The sequence below is a fragment of the Peromyscus leucopus genome, chromosome 14 (assembly GCF_004664715.2).
Source record: "Peromyscus leucopus breed LL Stock chromosome 14, UCI_PerLeu_2.1, whole genome shotgun sequence".
In the NCBI taxonomy this organism is placed as follows: domain Eukaryota; kingdom Metazoa; phylum Chordata; class Mammalia; order Rodentia; family Cricetidae; genus Peromyscus; species Peromyscus leucopus.
The window spans coordinates 7,236,881-7,259,518 of record NC_051075.1 but is presented as its reverse complement, the minus strand read 5'-3'; the positions used below and the strand labels follow the sequence as shown (position 1 = coordinate 7,259,518).

The 22,638-nt window shown below is 38.8% G+C and overlaps 1 protein-coding gene across 5 annotated transcripts in view; it reads right to left on the bottom strand.

Moving 5' to 3' along the window:
- Dgkb (diacylglycerol kinase beta) overlaps positions 1–22,638 on the bottom strand; it is a 717,548-nt gene that overhangs the window by 623,294 nt on the left and 71,616 nt on the right. For all 5 annotated transcript variants that reach the window (XM_037210503.1, XM_037210502.1, XM_037210504.1 and 2 more), the window contains exon 2: positions 8,874–9,129. In XM_037210503.1, the coding sequence (XP_037066398.1) occupies positions 8,874–8,943 (70 nt within the window). In that variant the 5' untranslated portion in view covers positions 8,944–9,129. The remainder of the gene's footprint in view (positions 1–8,873; positions 9,130–22,638) is intronic.

Sequence of the window (22,638 nt, the reverse complement as noted above, 5' to 3'; positions counted from 1 at the left end):
TCAATTGTTCAGTATCAAAATACTCCATTTTCTCTCTAAACTTTTTTTGTACTCCATCGCAGTATTAAATGAATCACACTGACTTAGGTGTACAAATCAAAATGACTCATTTCTTTTCTTTAGATCTCAAATTTAATTGGAGAGAACATTTGTTCATTTTCCTCCAGAATCTCTCTCTCATGACTGCTATCCACTGTTTCAATGTCTTAACTTCATTTAGCTCTACATATCAAACAGTCCCTTTCTTCAAGTACACTGGATATATCATTCGGTATAAAATGTAATATTATTTCACTACCCCCAAAATTAGCATCTTTAGTGCATATGACAATAGATAACCTTTTCTTAAAAGTACTCATACTGTCACATTTGTGATTATTGCTGAATTCTTCACACCTATTCTCAGGACTTACTTGCATAGCCATGTACACAGAAGTATACTATACAGCAATAAGCACATACCCACCAGTACTTCAGATTCATCCCTGATAAACAACATTCTTCCATCCTTACGTATCTGTTGTGATAACTACATGAACTCTGCTTCTCTAACCTCTTTGCATTATTGTCAGGTAAAATTAAAATCTCATTGCCTTTTACCTTTTACTCATATGAAACTGAGTAAAAATCCAAGAGTCTTAAGTATATTGTATTCAAATGATTGATTTAATATTATATACTATAACATATGTCTCTCTGAATAAACTGATGTCTTTTAAAATAAAAGTATTATACTATTCAATATCATATTACGAGATATAAAAATGAAGCCTAGGAAGAAAATATACCACATGCATGGTGCATGCAGTGATCGACGAAGGAAGAAAATTAAGTCCTCTACTTGTATTTATACTTTCTCCCTGCTTTATTCCCTAAGATGATGAGTGAGGTGGAGTGCAAACTAACCTCTAATAAAAATAGCAATGTTTAAGCACAACAAAATTGAGGATAAAGCATATCATTAAGATGCATAAGCCTATGACTCCAGACAGCAGCAGGTTATCCAAAAGGCGTCTCAGAGAGGGCCCAGCACTGATGATGTACCAGAAGCCAGAGGCCTTGAACTTGGTCAACAATACATTCTGCAATGAACATTTACAAGTAAAGCTGAATAGACAAAAGGATATACTGCACAACACACCACAGCTTCCAATGCCACTAAGACAAATGTTGGGGAGGCAGGAAAGATGGAGGAGGAGCAAAGTGATCCTGTTGTTTTGTGGTTTGTGTGGTAGTTTAAACAAAATTGACACACACACACACACACACACACACACACACACACACACACACACTCTGCCTGACACTCATAGGGAGTAGCACTATTAGGTGTGGCTTTGTTGGAGTAGGTGTGGCCTTGTTGGAGGAAGTGTGTCACTCGGTGCGGGCTTTGAGGTTTCTGATGTTTAGGATACTGCCTGGTGTTTCAGACCATTTCCTGTTGCCTGCTAGATGTAAGACTATCAGATACTTAGCCAACACCCTGTCTGCCTGCATGTTGCCATGGTTCTGTCATGATGATAATGAAACAAACCTCTGAAGTGTAAGTGAGCTTCCCCAATAATATGATTTTCCTCTATAAGAGTTACCATGGTCATGGTGTCTCTTCACAGCAATAGAAACCCTATCTAAGACACCTTGTTTTGTTTTTAATTAATATTTTAAAATTTTTCCTTTAGGAGGAACATTACAGGAGTGAGAGGCTGATATGGAGGGACTGGGAAATGAGTGGAATTGAGGTGCATGATGTGAAATTCCCAAAGAATCAATAAAAAATTTTGTTAAAAGGAAAAAAAAGAAGAAAAAAGAAACACAAGCCTTCAGAATATTTTTGTTGTAATTGATGGCATTATTGTAATTAATAAAATGGTTTATTACCATTTTAATATGGAAATTATTATTGTTTTATGTATGAAGAAATGGAAATTTGAAGCAATTGATTATGTAATTCCCTAAAGTAAATAGTAAACTAATTTTACTCTGTTAATTCTGGTCTAAAATAAACAGTAGTTTGTATTTTACTCCTCTGACACTGGTCATGGTAATGGTTTTCACCGCATGCTTTTGTACACAAGAACATGGAATGACTGTCTTCTTCCATAGGCTGAAAGTGCAATGTAGATGTCTGAGTAGCTTGGGCCAAAGACATTTGTGTCTGTCCCTGCCAGTGAGACACAGTCTCAGAGGTAGCCACCAATTTTTAAGCTTGTTCCTTTTTCTTCTGCCAATTTCCAAAGGTGATGGCTGCTCCATCACCCCAGGAGTTACAGTTGAATACAAAATTGAGCCTAACTCATGTTAGATCAGATTTTTAAAATGTGATAAGGCATATTTTATTCAGTTATCTAAGACCAAACCAAAAAATCTGTAACAGAATTAGAACTAGGAAAACAGTTTATGTGATATTCTCCTTGTACCTCCTGTCCATTTCCTGCATTCAATGTAAATAACTAGAGGGCACAAAATACATTTGATACTGAAAGTTTAAAATTTAAGCTTCATAGCTTCTGTTTCACATCTCAATTCTAACTGTACAGAAGCTCACTAAACTTTCCAGATCTTAGATCTGGTTAATTTTGGCGTGTGATGATTTTACTTATTTGCAAATTTTTTTATAATAAAGTTTATCAGAAATAACTTCTAAAATTATAAATGTAATAGGAAGAGGGAACAAAAATACTGTTTTGTCAACATACTAAGATAGTGTGAGCATTTAAATCAAAGCAGATAATGAACTCATTTTGACAAATATCCCACAGAAGTCATACTTCAATATTAGTCTATTGAAACACAAATTTAAATAAACTGATTTTGAGAGTCTAAAAATGTTAAATAAATTAATGCTAAAAACTCATCAAAATTACATGTCTACTGGGTGTAAAATAATGGGAAAATATACTTGCTACCTTCTTTTTCTACTGCAAGATTTAAGCATAGAATGAATGTGACAGATACACAAAAGACAAGCAGACAAGCAGGAAATTGAGCTTGAAGACTTTAGCAAACAGAGCCAAAGATGAGACAAAAAATGTTATGCTGCCAGCATACATTCCAGAAATACAGTCTGGGTCAGGGCCAGGAGCTGGCAAGTCCATCGATGTGAATCAGAAGAAATAAGGTCAGAAATGAGAGATGCATCTAAAATAGGTCCTCAAATGCAAATTTCAGGGCGATGGTGAGGGTAAAGTCAGAACAGGGCAGGTAAGCCAAGACAGCACAGCCAGAAGGCTTCAGTCAACAGAGAAGGACAAGTTGTCTGAAATTAAACCACTGCAGTCGCCAGCTGTGCAGTGCTGGTCATGACCAGGGCATTCATTGACTGCAAGGTACCTGGCACACTTCTGCACACTGAACCCCCGAATCTGTGTTATCCCAGGAAAGCGAGGCACACACCACAGCACTAGGACTCCAGTCCAGCTTGATCTGACACCAAATTATGTGTTCTCAGACAGTGTGTTAGCTGGAACTGTGCCATTTATCCATCCAATCCGACGTGCATGAAGAGAGTAATTACCAGTAAGTGCCTTGTCTTCCCAAAATAGAGCTGAGCTAACACAGGGCACGAGACAGAAGTAAAAGCAAATCTCAGCATGATGAATTAGAAAGAGGACTAGCATGTGATCTAATTTGTTTTACAATGAATTAGATACACACGCAGCCAGGGTGAATGCACACACACACACACACACACACACACACACATCATACACACACATGCACACATACAAACACTGTGTGTGCATATATGCGGATGCTCACACACACACACACACACACACACACACACTGTCAGGCTTCTTTTCTTTCTTTCCTATGTCATCTTGTATGGACAAAGCACAGAACATAACAAAAAGGCACAATTAGCTTTTCATGTCTAAAGAGGGATTTCTTAAGGAGGGGAATAAATCTCTTAAAATGGGAAAAAGATGTCATTGTTGGATGCTTCATGGTTTTCTTCTTGTTGATGTCCTTTTCTGTCCCATGTATATATTTTCCCCTTCTCCTCTTCATCCTCCGTCTTCCTCTCTTCTTCCCTCACATCTCTTTTCTTCTCCTTTATCTTTTCTTGGTGTGTGGTTTGGGGGATTGAATCTAGGGCCTCAACCACACTAAACAAACATCCTTCCATCCTACTCCCAGCCCTCCGTGTGTATAGTGAAGGAAAAGTGAGGGAGACTTGGTGAAGAGAATGAATGGACGGGAGTAGAGCATTGAAGTCTGCATGTCCATCAGACAGAGCAACACTGAGCTTCATGAACAACCACCCCAGTGCGCTGGAATGGGGGCCGGTGCGTGTTGGTTTAAAATGATTCATTTGAAAGTGTTCTCTCCTTCCCCCACCTACCCTGTCTCTCTTCCGTTTTCTATTTCTTTCTGCAGAACGGAAGCCCTCCCTTCGGGTTCCATCAACTAGCCTTAGGAAGACTACTGTTGTGCTCCCATGGGGAAAGACACATCTGGCCTCTCCAGTTTCTCCCTTGACCTACGTGTACCTCGTCATGTCAAGACTTCTCATTAAAAAACTCCCTGCTTCCACCTTAATCTCAATCAGCCTGAACAGAAATGCTTCCGCAGCTCCCAGAGATTTGGAGTGAAGGGGTTGTCATGAGGAATGAATGGGAAGTGATATTTTTGCCTAATTTTGAAAATATGGACACTTTTCACAAGATATTCTCAGCGGTTCATCTCAACCACTGACCTTCATGAAATAAGGAGTGAATTGCAGAAAAGTGGCATGTTTACCTGAAAAGAAAATTTACATCCTACCTTGAAGAAGTCAAGACCTGGATCATCTTTCAAGAAAAGAAGCTAACCCTCAGAGGAGGAATTCCTCACCCGCCATGGGGTGTGGTGATACTTTATCTGTGCTTAAATGTGATATTTTATTTGTATGTTAATAAATAAAGTTTGCCTGGAGATCAGAGGTCATAGTCAGGCATAAACAGAAGTCAGGCAGTGGTAGCATGCGCCCTTAATCCGATCATATGGCAGGCAAAGTCTCTGCTTGCTCAGGGACACAGCCAAGTGTGGTGACACAAGCCTTTAATCCCAGTACCAATCACAGAGACCTAGAGTTCTGTATAGACAAGCAGTGACAAGGAAGTCATGTGGCTGGGCTTAGAGCCAATGAGAAGGCAGAACAGGAAGACAATAAAGGCACAGGTTAGACAGGAAGAAGCTCTCTCTTGGGAAGCTACAGCGAGGTGGTAAACTAAGGTTAGTTGGTGTCTGTTGCTCTGATCTCTACAGCTTGCACCTCTGTATTTGGCTCTGTGTTTCTTATTTAAAAAGACTGTTTAGAAATTTATCTACAATGGGGGGTTCCTATGTCACTCTAATTCCCCATATCCTATAAAACCATTCAAATCTCAAGAGATATTCAGAATCAAAATTTGGGATAGAAGGTCTCTTTAATTTTCCTCAGGACTGGCCTTGAATAAATGTTTCCTACAGGTGACAACCATTAACCTCAGATTTTGGTAACAATGGAGCCAACACTCTAGTTAGTAGCTACACTTTTTTTTTCACTGTCCTGCATGTAAAACAAAAAGAAAAAAAGTGTAGATGATAACTGTGGCTGGTGGATTTTAGATTGATGTGTTTTTTTGCAACAATATATATAAGAAATATAGACAAACTACTATTGTTTTGATCTTGTCATTTACCCTGCTGAGGATCCAAACCAGCTACTTTCCAGAAAGATTTATTTCTCAGGGAAGATAATTTACTTTCCACTCAGGATTATTATAGCTTTGGTGAGGTAATGCTTATAAATTGTTTACAGTAGGGCAGTAAATATCAGTTATTTGTGATGATCAATGCTTTATTAAGCACCACAATAAAAATATTCCAAAGTGAAAGTCTATGTTTTTTAATTGAAAAAGATGAAAATCTTATACTTTATGTCACATTCTGTGATGTTTAATTTTGTCAGCTTGATTATTTTGAAAATTAGGTAGACTGGAATAAAGGAGGGAAGTGAGAGTGCCTGCTATCTATCTATCTATCTATCTATCTATCTATCTATCATCTATCTATCTTTCTTCTATCATCTAGCTATATCTTTTTTTTTTTTTTTTTTTTTTTTGGTTTTTTCGAGACAGGGTTTCTCTGTGTAGCTTTGCGCCTTTCCTGGAGCTCACTTGGTAGCCCAGGCTGGCCTCGAACTCACAGAGATCCGCCTGGCTCTGCCTCCCGAGTGCTGGGATTAAAGGCGTGCGCCACCACGCCTGGCCATCTAGCTATATCTTTTTCTTTGTCTCTTTCTCTCCCCTCATTCCTGGCTGTCATAGTGTTACATCGAAACCAAGCCAAAATAAAAATTTTATTCACTAGCATGTTTGTTCATCTATTTGTGAAAGCACCACCTCCCAGGTTATACCGTTAGACAGTACGTGAGACAGGCATCTTCAGGGGCAGATCCTTGTGTTAATGGGCCTTCAAAGTTTCCTTTCATTTGTTGTCAGCTAAAACTTCATGGTGCAAGGTGACTATGCCCAGAAGCGTTCCTGTCCATTACTTTAATCTCCATGGTCTTAAGTTGAGCATGTTCAGGACTGGATCTGCCTGTACATATAGGATTCTTGAACAAAATCCCCATGTTCCTTTTGTTTGGGGAAATCATTGCTTAGGAAGCTGTCCTTGGATACTTTAGGTAATGAATCTTTCCCATCATTTTATATCTTGACTGCTTCTTTTGCATTTGTATTCACTAAGATATGAATGTATTACATTTAGTTACAATAGCACTAAGCAGATGTAGACAAGATGGGGTTAATACTATCAACTCTTAGTGTGGGGGCTGGGTATATACTCTAGCTGGCCGAGTGTTTGCCTTCCATATGGGCAACCTGGGATTCTATCCCCAGTACATCTTAAAGTGGTCATAGCAGCACAGCTCTGTAATCCCAGCATTCAGGAGGTAGGGGCCAGAGGATCCCAAGTTCAGTTTTATTCTTGGCTATATCTAGAATTTGAGGGCAGCCTGGGATACATGAGACCTTTTCTAAAACAAGTTAAAAAAAGTTTGCTTATAAAACTGAAGGGTTTTTCCCATGGAGTCAATCTGAGTACCTCTCTCCTGTGGAAGAAATTATAACCTGAATCAGAGTGTTAGGCACCTTGGTCTTCAATTCACCATAATTTTACATGAATCTACACTGCCAGCTGCTATAAACAGTATGAAATTTATGAATGTTTGGAACTATTTCTCGCATAACCCAATACCTTTCAAAAATAATTCACATGCAGTAGAACACACTTTCTACACTGTAAACAGAAAGCCTAATCCAAAATGACAGCAGTCAGATAATGAACCATTTGGAAATATCCCATCTCATGTACTCAGAAGACATTCCTACTCAAGACAAAACGTGGAGTCTCTTAACCCTTTGCTGGGCCCTGAAACCACAGCAGGAAGCATATAGTGAGCCGTAATGAGATAAGCTCAATTCTATACACAGCAGGAGTGAGCGCTCTGTCTTGTAACAACAGCTCAGATGACTTTATATAAAGTGTGGAGACAGAAATTAGACTACCCTCCCACATCTCAATGAAAATGCTTCCCATGGAGTGACGCAGCCTGCAACCCTAAACAGGAGCCTGGTCACAGCATGCCACAGGCAGCCACAGCAGGCTTCGCATTAGCTGTCTGCAGCATGTGTGGGGACAGCACAGCGCTAAGGCAGCCAATTGCACAGGGGCGTTTACCTTGTGAGCAGGCTCTAGTCTCATAGCAGATAAAAAAAAGGACACTGACTCTTCATGCCCCCAATGTGGCACTTTTCTGCTTAATTACAAACAATAAGTTCAAATGGCCAACACGGCATATTAACTCTATGTTAATACAGCGATTGTAAACAGTTTTAGCAGTAAACATTTTCCAGGCATTCTGCTTACTTCCCTAACATAACTTATTCAATTTGATATGTGTAATAATTATTACTTCCATTATTTTCATCATTTTATTGCTAAAGGTACAAAAAATAATGTACAGAGATGTTAGGAAAGTTGCCCAATGTCGGGTACAGGATTAGGATTTCTGCACACACCTTCAGGGGTGCTGGCTGCTACAGGGATTGCTATCACAGTTTCACCCCGTTCATCCTTTGTCCATTGGGAAAACAGCCAGGAGGTCTAGAGAGGTATCACAGTTACAAGTTCTATTGCAGTAATGTGGGGAGAATCCACAATCAGGTGTTCAGTTTGGACTTAATTTTGCTATGGGAAGGGTTTCAGAAGATCATTCAATCTTCTTAAGTATCCCATAGCCATACTCCATTCCCTCAAAGCACACAAAACACTTACTTAATATTTGATATGCATAGTCCTAGCTTGTTTCAAATTTAACTATGATCAACAACTTATTTTAAAAACTACCCATTAATGCATTTAAAATAACAATTTATTGTTGAAAGATTAAAGAAATAAATATTAAGAATGTTAGTCCAATATGCTATTTCTCTGATAGACTATTAAGGAATGTTCATTCCTAATGTAATGTTAAATTGTATGATGAAAACTCTGATCTCTAAGCTAATGCCATATACTGAATGTTGAGAGAAGTATATGACTTGTAATTTTTACATGATGAGTATATTTTCAGTCACTTTTGATAATGGCAATTTATTATGCAAGAATGCATTCTAATCACAATACGCTTTGCTTCTTAATTACCTGGGAAACTCCTGGAGGAATAAATACCATTTCTCTTGTTATAAATGGCAGTTCTAAGTTGACCTACTTGTGAATATAAGAGATATGCCTGCATCTGTACACAGGACAAACAGGATCTGCGATCTGTTCTTGTAATGAATCATACCTTGTTTAACAAAAATGTCAAATTAGATCATATCGTCAATATGAATACTTACACTCAGCGTATTTCTGAAGTTGGGAAAATTCTGAGGGGCTGAGATGGGCCCATTTCTCCTGGTTTGTCATGGTGTACGTGAGGAAGGCCTTCCAGACCAGAGGAGAGATTCCTTATCCAGGTGTTGGGCAGAGCTCTATGCTTCAAAGATTCTACACAGTGTGTTTCATAATGAACTACCTCAGGCTTTCAGAATATCCAATCTGACCACATGAAACTGCTGTGGATGTTTGTAGTTTCAATACTGGGTTAAAATACTGTGAAAAGAAAAACACAAAGATCAAAAGATTAGCAATATTGAACAAAGAAAATGATAAGGAGAAAACAAAAAAGAGAAAATGATAAGGTTTATCTGTCCTAGGTAATACATTATGGATTTATTTTATTTTGCATATTTTTAATCTTTAATTGCCTCTTCATTCTTTAATGGCATCCCATGTTCTTTCTCTGAAACCAAATCACATAAATAAATGTAACTAAGAGTACAAAATGTGAAGAACATTTTGCTTAATCAAAGTATGCTGACCAAAGTAAATGTATTTGTGTCTGGTTTTATAAAATCCACATACCAAGGATAGACCGGAACATTGTTTTTATGATTTGAACTAATAATTTTTAAAATCTCTAAGCAGTACTAAAAACAGAATCTAGACCCAACTTACTAAAGAGATTGGAAATCATATACAATTTGCTAATGTACTAGATTTCTAATAGTGTTCTTGAATGGTACTCAGAACTAAAGTATGTATCTACCATCATGCAAGTCAGTTTGGGGGTCCTATATAATTGCTATATAGCAATTAAATTAGAGAATACTTTTAGTTTTATACTCTTTAAAATTTTCAATAAATGTGCCAAATCAAAGTAATTCCAAATGTCTGAAAGACTTCCTTAATGAGAGTGAATGACTCTAGTGTGACTCACATTTTAAAATAAATCCCCAAGTTGTCACAGGCTTAAATTCACTGGCAAATTCATAAAGACAAAAAGTGAACTCCATCTGGTTTCAGTGTTTTATCAGAGACTGTAATCAATTGCTCAGTACTCAACCAGTCTGGCATTGGAATCTTTGTAGAAACTGAAGCCTGAGAAGAATTACTTTATCTCTAAAATTACATATTAGAAGATTTATGAAAACAGGTACAAATAGTAAAAGCCACAATACCTATAGCATGACTGAGAAGCAAACAAACAAACAAAATACACCAAACAAAAATTTATTGTTTTATTTTTGGTACCTTTTTTTTGCAAGACAGTAGCTTGTTAATTGGTGAGAAAAATCCAGATGTGTTAACAAATGGCCAAGCTCTTTTAAATCAGTCAGGACACACGTAATGTATATACCTGTGTCTCCATCTGTTTCTGTCTGTTGATTTCATCATCAACACTAGTTTCACCCTGACTCTTTGCTGCTCTCCAGCCCCATGCAGTTGGGTAAAATGATGCACTCTGTCATCCTTATCCAGGGGGAGACGGATGATTCAGTCACATTTGCCTCATTACATGCTCCTTCCCAGGGATTTAAATGTTGAGTGCAGTGGGTGAAGGACAGGGTAAAAATGGTTATAACTAAATCATTACAAAAATAGTTGGATACATGTTCCTGTTTGAGCCTGACTCACTAGCCAGATTTCTTGTCGCTTTCACAAATTAGTGATGACCCTTTATTAAAGAATTAAAAGTAAAGACATACCAAGACTATCACACATATGTACAATTAATATACATCAACCAATTTTTTTAAAAAATCACAGATAAAATGGGCAGATCAGTTTCTGATCTTTATAACCCCCAATCTCTTGTGATGATGATAATTCATAATTTATTCTAAAACAGTTTGTTGAATCTCTGTTATCCAACATTGTAGTCAATGGAGACACAGCAAAGAGCCAAACATGGAGAAAAAGAAAATAATGCTGATGCTTAAAATACATCAGCTATCAAGGAGACTGTACAGTTCACATAGTGTGTGTTACAGCATGCAGTCTTCTCATTCAAGCTCCCTGAGACAGGCACTGATAGACTTTCATCAAGTGAGGAAATTGGCATGCAGTGATTGGCATCATGGGAGTGTAACAGTCTCCATACTTAATCTCTAGTCCTTTCAGTCTCTATACTCAACATCTTGATAACAGAACTCCAGTGTGTATATATACATTTAGACTCTGTTACCAGGTTCCTGGAATGAAGAATTGGAATAAATTGGAAGAATTGGAATTGCAATAAGAAGATGTACATTAAGGCATGCAGGAATGTTCTGTTGGAATAAAATGTGGTAAGTGTCCCATTAAGCCTTTTTATCTGTTCTTCCTTCCTGGTGGCATGTTTGGTGTGTGTTAAAGAGTTTCTGGTACTGTGGAGGCAAATGCTAAGATGGAAGCTGTGAGCTTGGGAAAGCTCAATGCATTAGTCTGGGATATAAAAATAACAAACAGCAGAACCAATTCAAGCCATTCCTGTTCTATGAATAAAGCTTTCTTAGAGAAACTAGCAAGAGGCCTATTTTTTTCTTTGAAGAATTATAAAACACTGCAACAACAATGAAGGACTAACCCAGAATCTTGAAAACCTCAGCAATCTTCCATTTTAGAAAAAAACAAAACGAAACTGTATCATATCCTCCTATAATTCCCTGGGAAATTGCTTCTAACTGGACTTTAAACTCCTTTTCTTATCACAGGCAATTTCCAAATTCCCCTGTTGTACTTAGATATTCACGAACTGAAAATTTGCCAGTCTGACAAATTGCCAAAATGATAACTAATCAATTATTATGTCTAGTAACTTACAAGTCCCAAGACAACTCACATTGCCCTTAATTCTATCATGAGGAGACCAATATTAAATAGTGTAAGTTAAATATTAGGTGGTAAAACATTGTATTTGAACAAATGCAGAGGTGATGCTGTCTGTGAATGTGCAATTTCAGACAGAACGACAAGTGTGACCATGCTGAGCACACAGTACAAGCAACTCAGGTCACAGGTCGCTTTAAACTTCAGTTTCTTAGTTTTAATTAGTGGTGTGCAGGCAGAAAAATGATGTTCCTTTAAAACTCCTAACTAGATGAACCAATACATGGAGCCCATGAAAAGATAAATGTAGCTTGTATAATATCAGCTCCAGAGACACAGCTACGCTTCATGCCACAGAAGGTGTTGAAAATCACAGCAGCACTTTCTCACAGTCTCTGCCTCTTCACAAATGGTTAGAAAGAACGTGACAATATTCAATTGGGAATCCCCATGGTGTGTTCGCAGATTTCCGTTCCCCTGCAGACGGCTTTCTTTAGGCACACAAAATGAGTGCCAGGAGGGAACCACTGTGCTGGCTTTTGGAAAGCAGTCTAATTCTGGCTTTCTCATCTAGTCAACAGATGTGCCACTTTGCTTAGTTAGTGGCAGGAAATAATTACATTGGAGGAGCTGAAGAAAGCTATTTGGCCCATTGTACCTAGGCTGAAAAAAAAAATCTCCATATTGCAGGAGGGACTCAATGTCCTCATGAGAAAAAAAATTGCCAAGTAATATCTTGATAAAAGATTCTGCAGTTTGTCGGCCAGTGTGGGTTTTTAATAATTATATGAAGTCAGCATGTCATGACTTTAATCACTAAATAAGATTCAGTGAATCTTAAGACATCCTGGGGAATTGAAAAAGAACATGCACATACAAATTTACAGTGTTACAAGGATGGAAACTACTGCCAGGATCTCAAGAACCAGAAACTCCTTGTCTGAGGGGAAACAAAATGAAAAAAATAAATAAATAAAAATGAGTAAAAATACAAGAGCTTCTAATTCCCATAGTTTGTCCAATGAAAGCAGCGTCAAGCCAAACAGACTATCAATGCTTTAATTTATAAATCCTTACTCATTTAACTCTGAGAAGTCTAAATTTGAGACTTGACAGCAGGTAGGCACTGTGCTAAACAATGAGAATTCAGTAATATGCTAATTAGATATGACACTTGGGCTCCCAGATTTCTTTAGGTGAATGACCTAAATTAAGTAAACCAACTGCCATAGTAAATGATTAGAAACTATGCTGTTACATTTAAAAAAAAAAGAGGCAATAATATTTTATATGGAAGAAAAAATATGGCTTGATTTAGTTTGCAATATTCCAAAAGCAACAAAAGAAGGATTCTATAAACTAAGTGATAAAGGTTTAAAATTATTCACACAACTTGACACACGCTAGAGTCAGTGGAGATGAAGATGCCTCAGTTGAGAAAACGCTTCTTTAAGGCAAGGTTGTAGACAGTGTTGTAGGGCATTCTCTTAAATAGTCATTAATGGGGGAGGGCCCAGCCCATTGTGGGTGGTGCTATCCCTGGGCTGATGGATCTTTCTTCTATAGGAAAGCAGACAAAGCATGTCATGAGGAGCAAGCCAGTAAGCAGCACCCCTCTGTGGCCTCTTCATCAGCTCCAGCCTCCAGGTTCCTGCCCTGTCTTCCTTCATTGGTGAACAGTGATGCAGAATTGTAAAACTTAACCCTTTCCTCCTCAAGTTGCTTTTGGTTATAGTGTTTCACCGTGGTAATAATAACCCTATTTTAGAATTGTAGGGTATTTCTAAAGAAGCAATAGTATTAGACTCTGGTGAGCAAGAAATACCAGGCCATAGGAATTAGACTTGGAAAATGGTTAAAACTTGATATTGAAGATATTATTAAAGATAATATGATGTGTTATAAGTAAATTATAAAACCCTGTGAGGGGGATTAAGAAGTTCATCTCCTCGGTGGATAAATGAGAGCACAGTATTAACAGTGGGAAGATCAATTAGCAGACCAGTCCAATATGGGACAGCTCACAGCTCTATAGGAAGTGGCAGTTCAGATGCAGGAAATACATTGAAGCTGAGATGCATTTTTGAGGGATTGGAGAAATGGCTCTTCAGTTGAGATCATGCACCACTCTTACAGAGGACCCACATTTGGGTCACAGCAGCACCCACATTAGGCAGCTGACAAATACCAGTGAGTCCAGCTCCAGGGGATCTGATGCCCAATGCCTGAATTTCACAGACACCAGCACACACAGACAGATGACCGTATTCAGAGACAACACTCAATTAAATGTGAAAAGAAATCTTAAAATAATGTGAAATTTTGAAACAATATTTCATAGTGGATAGATTACTTATTATTTAAGAGACACAAAGAGAAGCTGAAGAATTCCTAAGTACTTGAATAACATCAGGTTAATAGGAGCAGAACATTTTAAATTTGATTGTAATCATTATGAAATTTGCGATGAATATCAGATTCCTAATTACTGATTGATGAGGTAGGATTTTCTATGTTGACCAGCATTCACAGTGTCTGGAGATGAAAATGTGTGCCGTATGTGTCAACAAGGACGCTGTAAGCAAAGCTCTGCCTTCACCTGCTCGCCGTTCACCTGCAAAGGCTGCAACCCGCTGAGCCTTGACTCCTACTCTCTGTGGAAGCCAACTTGGATTGTTCAGATACAGGCCAGTGAGAAAAGGTGAAAACAGATGCCACTGATGGCCAGTGAGAATTCCTGACTGGTCCACAGAGATCCCAAAGCTCCCCTCTCCATTAAGCTCTCTCACATTTGTTTTTACTGGTTTTTTTTTTTTTTTTTAAGTTTTATACATGTAGATAATGGATTTTAGTCCTATTTGACCCTGATTTACCTTGTCTTATTCCTCTTCTCTACCATTTAGACCTTGTTTTTTTTCCAGTAGACCCAACTCATAAACACACATTTCTTTTCAGTGTGACCCATAGAGTTGAAATAGGTGTATAATCATAAATGGAGTTATTGATTAGAACACTGATAACTTCTCAGTGCCCACACTATTGAAGAAATGACACTTTCCTTAGTCACCTCAGTATTTACAGTCAGTTGAATTCTTTGTCTAGTCAGTAAAACATCAGTTGTAGGTTCTCCCCTAAAACCTAGAATCTCGAACGTACCCTTGGGTCCTTGGTCAGAAGTACAGTACTAGAAATAAGTTCTCTCCCATGTATCACACCTCAAATCCAATCATAAGGGGGTGGTTACCTAATTCATACCACTATTATACCTGTGGATATGGTGTGCCAGGCTGGTTATTCTTGTAACACAGGGTTCACATCCACAGAGAATGGGAAAGCAGTGTAGAGCAATGGGGAGGGTGTAGAAAAATGTATATGTAAATCTTGTGCAAGTTCATTAAAATAAAATTTAAAAAAGTTAGAGCAGAAGTATTCTTTCTATTGGGTGTGTGGGGTTGGGGAAAATATTGCTCCACCCAGAAGCCCTACGTTCTTAAACATACATCTCTATGCCAGATGTGAGATACCTTCCTGTGAGTGGTTGGTTGGGGAGGTCCCAGAGGCCCCCCAAAATATAGGACATTGCCATTGTTTTTGGTTGACCACCAGAAATTAATTTTAAGATACTGTTGCTAAGGACAGGACACAGTTTGACCATAGGCCACAGAGAAATGAAGCTGGACCTGGACTGGAAGCTTCCTCAAACACTCAAGTTACAGGTGTCACATGTGATGATAATTAGAAAGTTGTCTGTTCCTGGCTTGCTTTTCTCCTCTATTATCTTTTATAGGCATGCTTTCCTCTGGGCTTTACATTCCTAATTCCATCTCAGTATTTTCTGGAAAAAGATCCCAGTACAAAGCAGATGGCATCCTTAAATTGAGTTAGAGTTTAATGACGGGATTATTTAAGAAGTATTGGCTAGGTTTAGGTAGGCTAATAGAGCATTGTGTAGGGGCCTGCACTAACAATGCTTGAAAGCTTACTGACTCTGTACTGGAAGGAATAACAAATCTAGGAGAGCTCTGGACAGATGGCCTAAAGGCTTGTCCCTTCTAAGCTTGCGGAAAAAATACTATTGCCATCACAGCAGTGTAAAGAGGTAGGACTTGGGGTGGAGTATTAGACTACGAGAGTTCTTCTGATTTGGGGTGGGGTATTAGATTACGAGAGTTCTTCCGCCCTATGCGGATTAGTACCCTTGTGGAAGGGGAGATATGGCCTTCTTTGCCCTCTTTGTCATCTACCCAAACATGAAGATCCATGACAGTTACGTTACAAGTTTCTGTTTTCAGATATTTTGTTTATTTATCCCACATGTGTGTTGTATACACATGAGCGGTATACACATGTGTGGCGTGGCATATGTTAGAAGGCAACAGACACTAATCAGATCCATCCTTCTACCACACGTGTCTTAGAAATGAAACTGCCGTTGTCAGACTTGGTGACCAGTGTCTTTACCCTATGAGCTATCTCAGCAACCCTATACTGAATTTCTTATCCTGTAGAATTGTAAGAAATGAATTCCTGTTTATTTTAAATTATTCATCTTCAAAGACCCTATTACAGCTGCATACAATGGACTGAGATAAAAGCCATGGTTTGGAGAAAGAACACATGACCCTCTCAGTGAGCTGGCCACGCTGGAAGCAGGGGGGTGAATTCTCCACTAGTCTTGCCATGTCACCAGTCTCCTTCATTACATCACATTGGTCAAATCAAACCATAATCCAGAGGTCAATGACCAATCTTTGGTGTAGTCTTTATATAAAGCAGGCTCGAGAAGCACAGAGCAAGATGAGAAAAGAAAAACAAGGTTACTAAGGTGGCAAATAAGAATTATTTAACTCCCCTGGTGCAAAGAGAGTTTAGTATCAAAGAAAAGCATCCGGGTAAACTTGTAATGAGTGAGTTATCACAGGTATAAACAAGGTCCTTAAAAGGCCTCCCACACACACCCCACCACAGCTCTAACAACTGATAACTCCTCCCACAGCACACCCCACCACACCACTAACAACTGAGACCTCCCACACACACCCCACCACACCGCTAACAAACAACTAGAAGAGTATGGTATCAAAAAAGAGAACCAAAAGCCGGGCGGTGGTGGTGCACGCCTTTAATCCCAGCACTCGGGAGGCAGAGCCAGGTGGATCTCTGTGAGTTCAAGGCCAGCCTGGTCTCCAAAGCGAGTTCCAGGAAAGGCGCAAAGCTACACAGAAAAACCCTGTGTCGAAAAACCAAAAAAAAAAAAAGAGAGAGAGAGAGAACCAAAAAGGAAGAAAGCACCTTCCAAAGAGAAGGCAGAAGTCACTTTTTTCCAAAGCTGCTGCGCAATTAAATAAAATGTTGTTTGAAGCGTCCAATTGACCTATAATATATTTGTCGATGGTGGTGATCTTAGCACAATAATTTGTTTGAAGCTAGGCGAGCCAGACTGCAAAGGCTGCCTTAATGGAGCAGAGTTTAAACTGAGGACTGCAAATGTCATCAACTCTTACTTAAGAGAGAAGTGCAAGGACAGAAGAATGGAAATTCAGCTAAGACTTTTATTCATTTATTTATTCATTTAATTACCTTGGTAGAAATGACCAAAATAGAATTTTTATAATTATTTTAACTTTATTAGTTATTATTCTTGAATTTTAAGAGAGAGCTGAAGTAACTAGTCTGTCAAAGTCTTTAAAAAGCCAGGGGATTAGTTCTAGAAAGCATGTAAGAGCTGAAAATATTCTTAAGGATGGGTACAGGCACATTCTACAGACTTTTGTCTCTAGGAAATCAAAATTTGCTAGGTGACTACTCCTGTTTTCTCAGTAATGTGTCCAAATAATCAGCAGAGTATTGAGTTATAAAGTAATGATGGGGGGGAAGTACAGGAAAATATGAAAATAAATATACAAAAATATGAGGAAGCAGTGTCAATGAAGGCATTCAGTGAAGATGCCAGGCAAATTAAAAGCCAACTGGATATCACAATTTGTTTAATTTCAAACTATAACAGTCCTACGACTTTTAAATGATAAATTTTCAGATCAAAATTTCTACATGACAAATAATCTCATTATTTCTATTTTAATCGGTTGGACCTAGGTTGCCATTCAAATTCTGAGCCATGATCCCCACATGCAAAAAGTAAATCACTTAGCCTACTTTAGTCTCAGGAAAAATGAGTGACAGACACCCACCTCGAAGAAGTGTTAGCACTTAATGGTATTGTACATGCCCAATATATGACAAATAGGTTCTCAATGAAGGCAATTACTTTATTGCTTTTATATATGTGTATGTCAGGTACAGGATGTACTACCGAGTCTGGACATATTTACAGCATGTATCCTGGGGGTAAATGACTGAAAATCTGCAAGCCTTTTCTAAGATTATGTGGGTGGATTAATAGAATATCCATAATTGAGTTATTTTGGGAGTCTACTGACACATTAAAAAAAAACAGTCTAAAAGAAAAACATCAAGGGAAATCTGCAGATATGCTAAAGGGAAACATAAACTTTGCATTGTATACAGTTCTGAAGTGAGAGTTTTGAATTTGGATTGTTATTGTGTTTTAGTCTGTTTAAAAATGCTTCTTTAAAGCTTAAATGAAGCTTAAATCCTCTTTCATATAACTTACAACTTTAAGAGCACATTTCAGAATAGATTTGGGCAGGTTGGGTGAAAATGAGAAACCCGTATAATCATAGAATATTTCTCAACACGAAATCCTAAGTGTAAAGTGGTCTGGCAGATTCTATGTTCCTAGAACTGAAATAGGTCCCCTGAAACAACAGGCCCTTCTAAAGGGAAGTTTCTCCAAAACTTCCAGGCCAGGAATGGAAAACTGAAGCTCTGTTACCAAAGTGGGAATGTGGGTCTCAGGAAGACACTCCTCATGTTCTGACAGCTTATTTCACAGATAAATTGGCATATGCATATTTCCTGGCTATGATTGCATTTTGTTTTTCAGCAGAATTATAATACCACTAAAGGAAAGACAGAAACTAAGAATATTTTTCTCCCAAGTTATAGCCAGACTATAAACAAATCCAGTTTTTATTAGTTTCTGTATCCTCATTTCTTTTAAAATCCAAGGACCCAAGCAAGTGACCTCCGACAGAGTGGGCACAATGCTAGTCTGTATCTCTTCTGGATTCCTGTTACACCTATTCAAAGGATGGTGACATTTGACTCTGTGGCCTCCTTAGACAACAGCCAGCAGAGAAGTGAGGGAAACAACTTCCTTGCCCAAATATGCAAATGTCCCTCAGCCTTCCTGTCTCCTTAGGAGCTAGCCAGCCAACCCTAAGAAAGCACATCCCAGCTCCTTGAAGAGACTACTTGGAGCTGAGTACAAACACTCAAATATGGAGTAGAATGGAAACATTGAACCTGTTTTTTTTTTTTTTTTCCAGGCTTGTACTTCACAGCTGTGGATCCCTAAAAAGACATGAGAAACAGAATAGAAAATAGGATTTTGGCATAACACACTGTTTAGGAAAAAACAAAATTCTAAACCTAGAAACACAAGTTTATTTCATTGGCTTTTGAAAATAAAGCTTTACAAATGTAAGTATAAGCATAAATGTAGAGAAGGACATCAACCCGGATGAAGGACAGCTCTCCCCCCGCCCTCAGGTGGAGCACAGGCAAGCGGGACTGACTGCAGCTCATGGTTTCTCCGTCCCTCCCACCCGAGGTTTGACACAGGAAAGAGGTGTTTCTTAGAACACAATCACTGATAGGTTTATCTGTGTGCCATTCTATGATCAGCTAATGAAAGCAGACACACAAAAAAGAGGTCTCCAACTATTAAGCCCATTTACAGATCAATCTAGAATGGAATATTTATTCAGATTTTATGTTGAATGCATGTGCATTTATATAATTTGATTATACAAATTTGGTTATATGTTTTGGTTCTATTAATTAATAAAGAATAAATTAAGTCTCAAGAATTTTCTGGAAATTGATGACTACTGGGGAGGAAATAATATCTTTCAAATCTTTAATTCCTTGAAAATGATATACTTTAAGGCTGTTATTGAACTAAAGGACATACAGTGCTCACTGCCCGAGGAAAGCCAGCACTGAAGAACACTGGGGATATTTGCTGCATGTTCTGAGAGGCAAGGAGCATTTGTAGTAAATCCACAGTATAAACAGAGATGCAGTCAATACAACATACACATAGGGGTGAGAGCAATACAAAATCCATGGATTGGGGCTGCAGGAAGCTTTATTATTTTTCTAAAACACCACTGACTTGAACATGCCACCAACATCCTAATTTACCCGCACACATACACACACACACACACACACACACACACACACACACACACACACACACACACGTACAACTGAGCAACACATACAATGTTGTTTTCTCCAGTGCTACAAGTAGTGAAAATAAATACTTCCTTCTACTGCTTATTTCAATATCAGATTTTTGTTACCCAACAATGATATACTGTTCTTAGTCATAAACTGACACTTTTTTAGAAACTAGCTTGAGAGTCTTTTGGATTATAATCATTATTGTCTAAAAAAAATATTAAATGATAACTGAGATAAATTTCATATTACATTACAAAATCTATTAAAAAAAAAATCTGTCCCTGCTCCTCTGCCTTGACATTCCACCACATTCTTAGCACATTCCTCTCCAGCATTAGTAATAGCTCTCTTTACTCCATTACCCACACTGTCTTCCATTTACCTTTCCAACGTGTGTGTGTGTGTGTGTGTGTGTGTGTGTGTGTGTGTGTGTGAGTGTGAGTGCGTGTGTGTGATGGTGCACTTGTACTGCAGCACTGGTATGGACATCAGACAACGATCTGTGGGAGTCATTTCTGTTTTCACCAGGCAGGTCCTGAGGATGCAGCTGAGGTCATCAGGATTGACACCAAGCATCTTTCCCATTGTACCAGTCCACCAGTCCCAATTTACCTCTATGAGTGAGTGAGTGTATGTGATTCCTATATCGAACTTCCTCTACTGGTTCTTGGTTACCAACAGAATAGCATCTAAGCTGCAGTTATTTGACCATAAACTCTAAGCAGGTTAAGTGCAGGACATTTTAGTAAGGTAGCTTTGGAGGTGAATTTGGCCTGATTCTATTACTTTAATGTGCAATGCTTTACAACTGATTCTCATCTTGGGTGGGAGGGCCATAAAGAGTAAGGCTTTCAACCTGGCTCTGGTGCTGCAGGCCTTTAATTTTAATCCCAGCACTCAGGAGGCAAAGACAGGCAGTACTCTGAGTTGGAGGGCAGCCTGGTCTACAGAATTAGTCAAGAACAGCCAAGGCTACACAAAGAAACACCCTTGAAGAACTCCCTATCGTACCCCCCCCCAAAAAAAAAAAAAGCGAGGCTCTAACGCCTCAGTGCCTGCCATAAACTCCACGTCCATTAGAAGAGATGGATGAAATCAGAACCTAGTCAATAGGCTGTGAAGAAACTCTACCACATTAATGGGGCCAAAGTCAATGCCCTGGTAGGGCCTGACACAGAGAAGGCATATCTTCTGCTGGCTCCTGGCTGTGGTGCCTTGCATATTACCAATAAAACTAGGAGCCAAACTAAGTCCAATTCTAAATACACATTTTTCACCATTAAAAACGAATATATGGCTGATAATTTGTACCAGTTTCCTCTCAGAGTGAAATATTTCAACATTCAAGGAAGCTCCTTAAGTCAGAAGAGGACACAAAAAGCTTCAGGAAGTCTGTGAAACTGGTTTAGATCCCACTGCACTCCTCCTTCCCAGAATAAGCAACAAAGACTCAGACAAGCCCATCTGCAAAGACTCTGAGACCAAACAGAGACCAGCGGAACTTCCTGGAAGAGATTTAGAACAACTGAGTCTCTTGAAAAGGACCATCTTCACCCTGCTGAGCTGTCTGCGGGCTGTGCAGTGGGCTTCAGCTTCCCAGCTTCTGTGAGCTGTCACTCATGCTGGGGTGGGCTTTGGTGAGGCAGCTGCCTCTGGGTTATTTCCGCTCCTGTAATTAACCCCTCACCCACATTCCTGAATGAACCCCAATGAAACTTCCTGCTTCACCACTTTGGTGGTGTCCACTCTTTGCCTGTCCGGGGATGTCTGCCTGGAGTGAGTAGCCGTGTGTATTTTGTCACCCCAGGAAACGTTTTTGTAGAACAACAGCTGAACTAAAGCAAGTGGTGTTTTCACTAGTTATGCGTTCCCTTGTAAACTAGAGGAGTTCATCGTAGTTTTCTGGCTAACAAGATTGGTCAATTTCATGTTAATGACCTATAGAAAGATGTTTTTTAATTATCCATTCTTACAAGTAAGAGAGATTTAAAAAGAATCAAGTTCTGAACTAGGATATGGGCAAGATGGAACAAGCTGTATCATATCACAAAGGTTCTCACACTAGTTTCTTTAAAATAACACTGAAAGTCAATTACTCCTTGGAACAAAAACCTAAAGTGTTAGAAACACCCATACTATTGTCAGCCAGGTCTATCTAAAGAACATTGGTGAGCAGCAGCTCTTTAATAGAACACCTGCCAATGACCAAAATATTGCAACACTTAGAAATCCAAGTAAGACCTTAGCCACCTTGTATGATTTACTTCCAACAAACCTATAGTTTCTTTAATGTGGTGTAGGGGAGAAAAATGTAGACCATTTACACTAAGGAACATAGTCTTTTTTTTTTTTTTTTTTGGTTTTTCGAGAAAGGGTTTCTCTGTGTAGCTTTGCGCCTTTCCTGGAACTCGCTTTGGAGACCAGGCTGGCCTCGAACTCACAGAGATCTGCCTGCCTCTGCCTCCCGAGTGCTGGGATTAAAGGCGTGCGCCACCACCGCCCGGCAGGAACATAGTCTTTATCGTAAAACATTGGCATATAAACACACACACACACACACACACTGTTTACTAGAAAGGGATGAGGAACTGAAAATGCTGTTATAAAAGTTTGTATTTCCATAACCAAGAGACA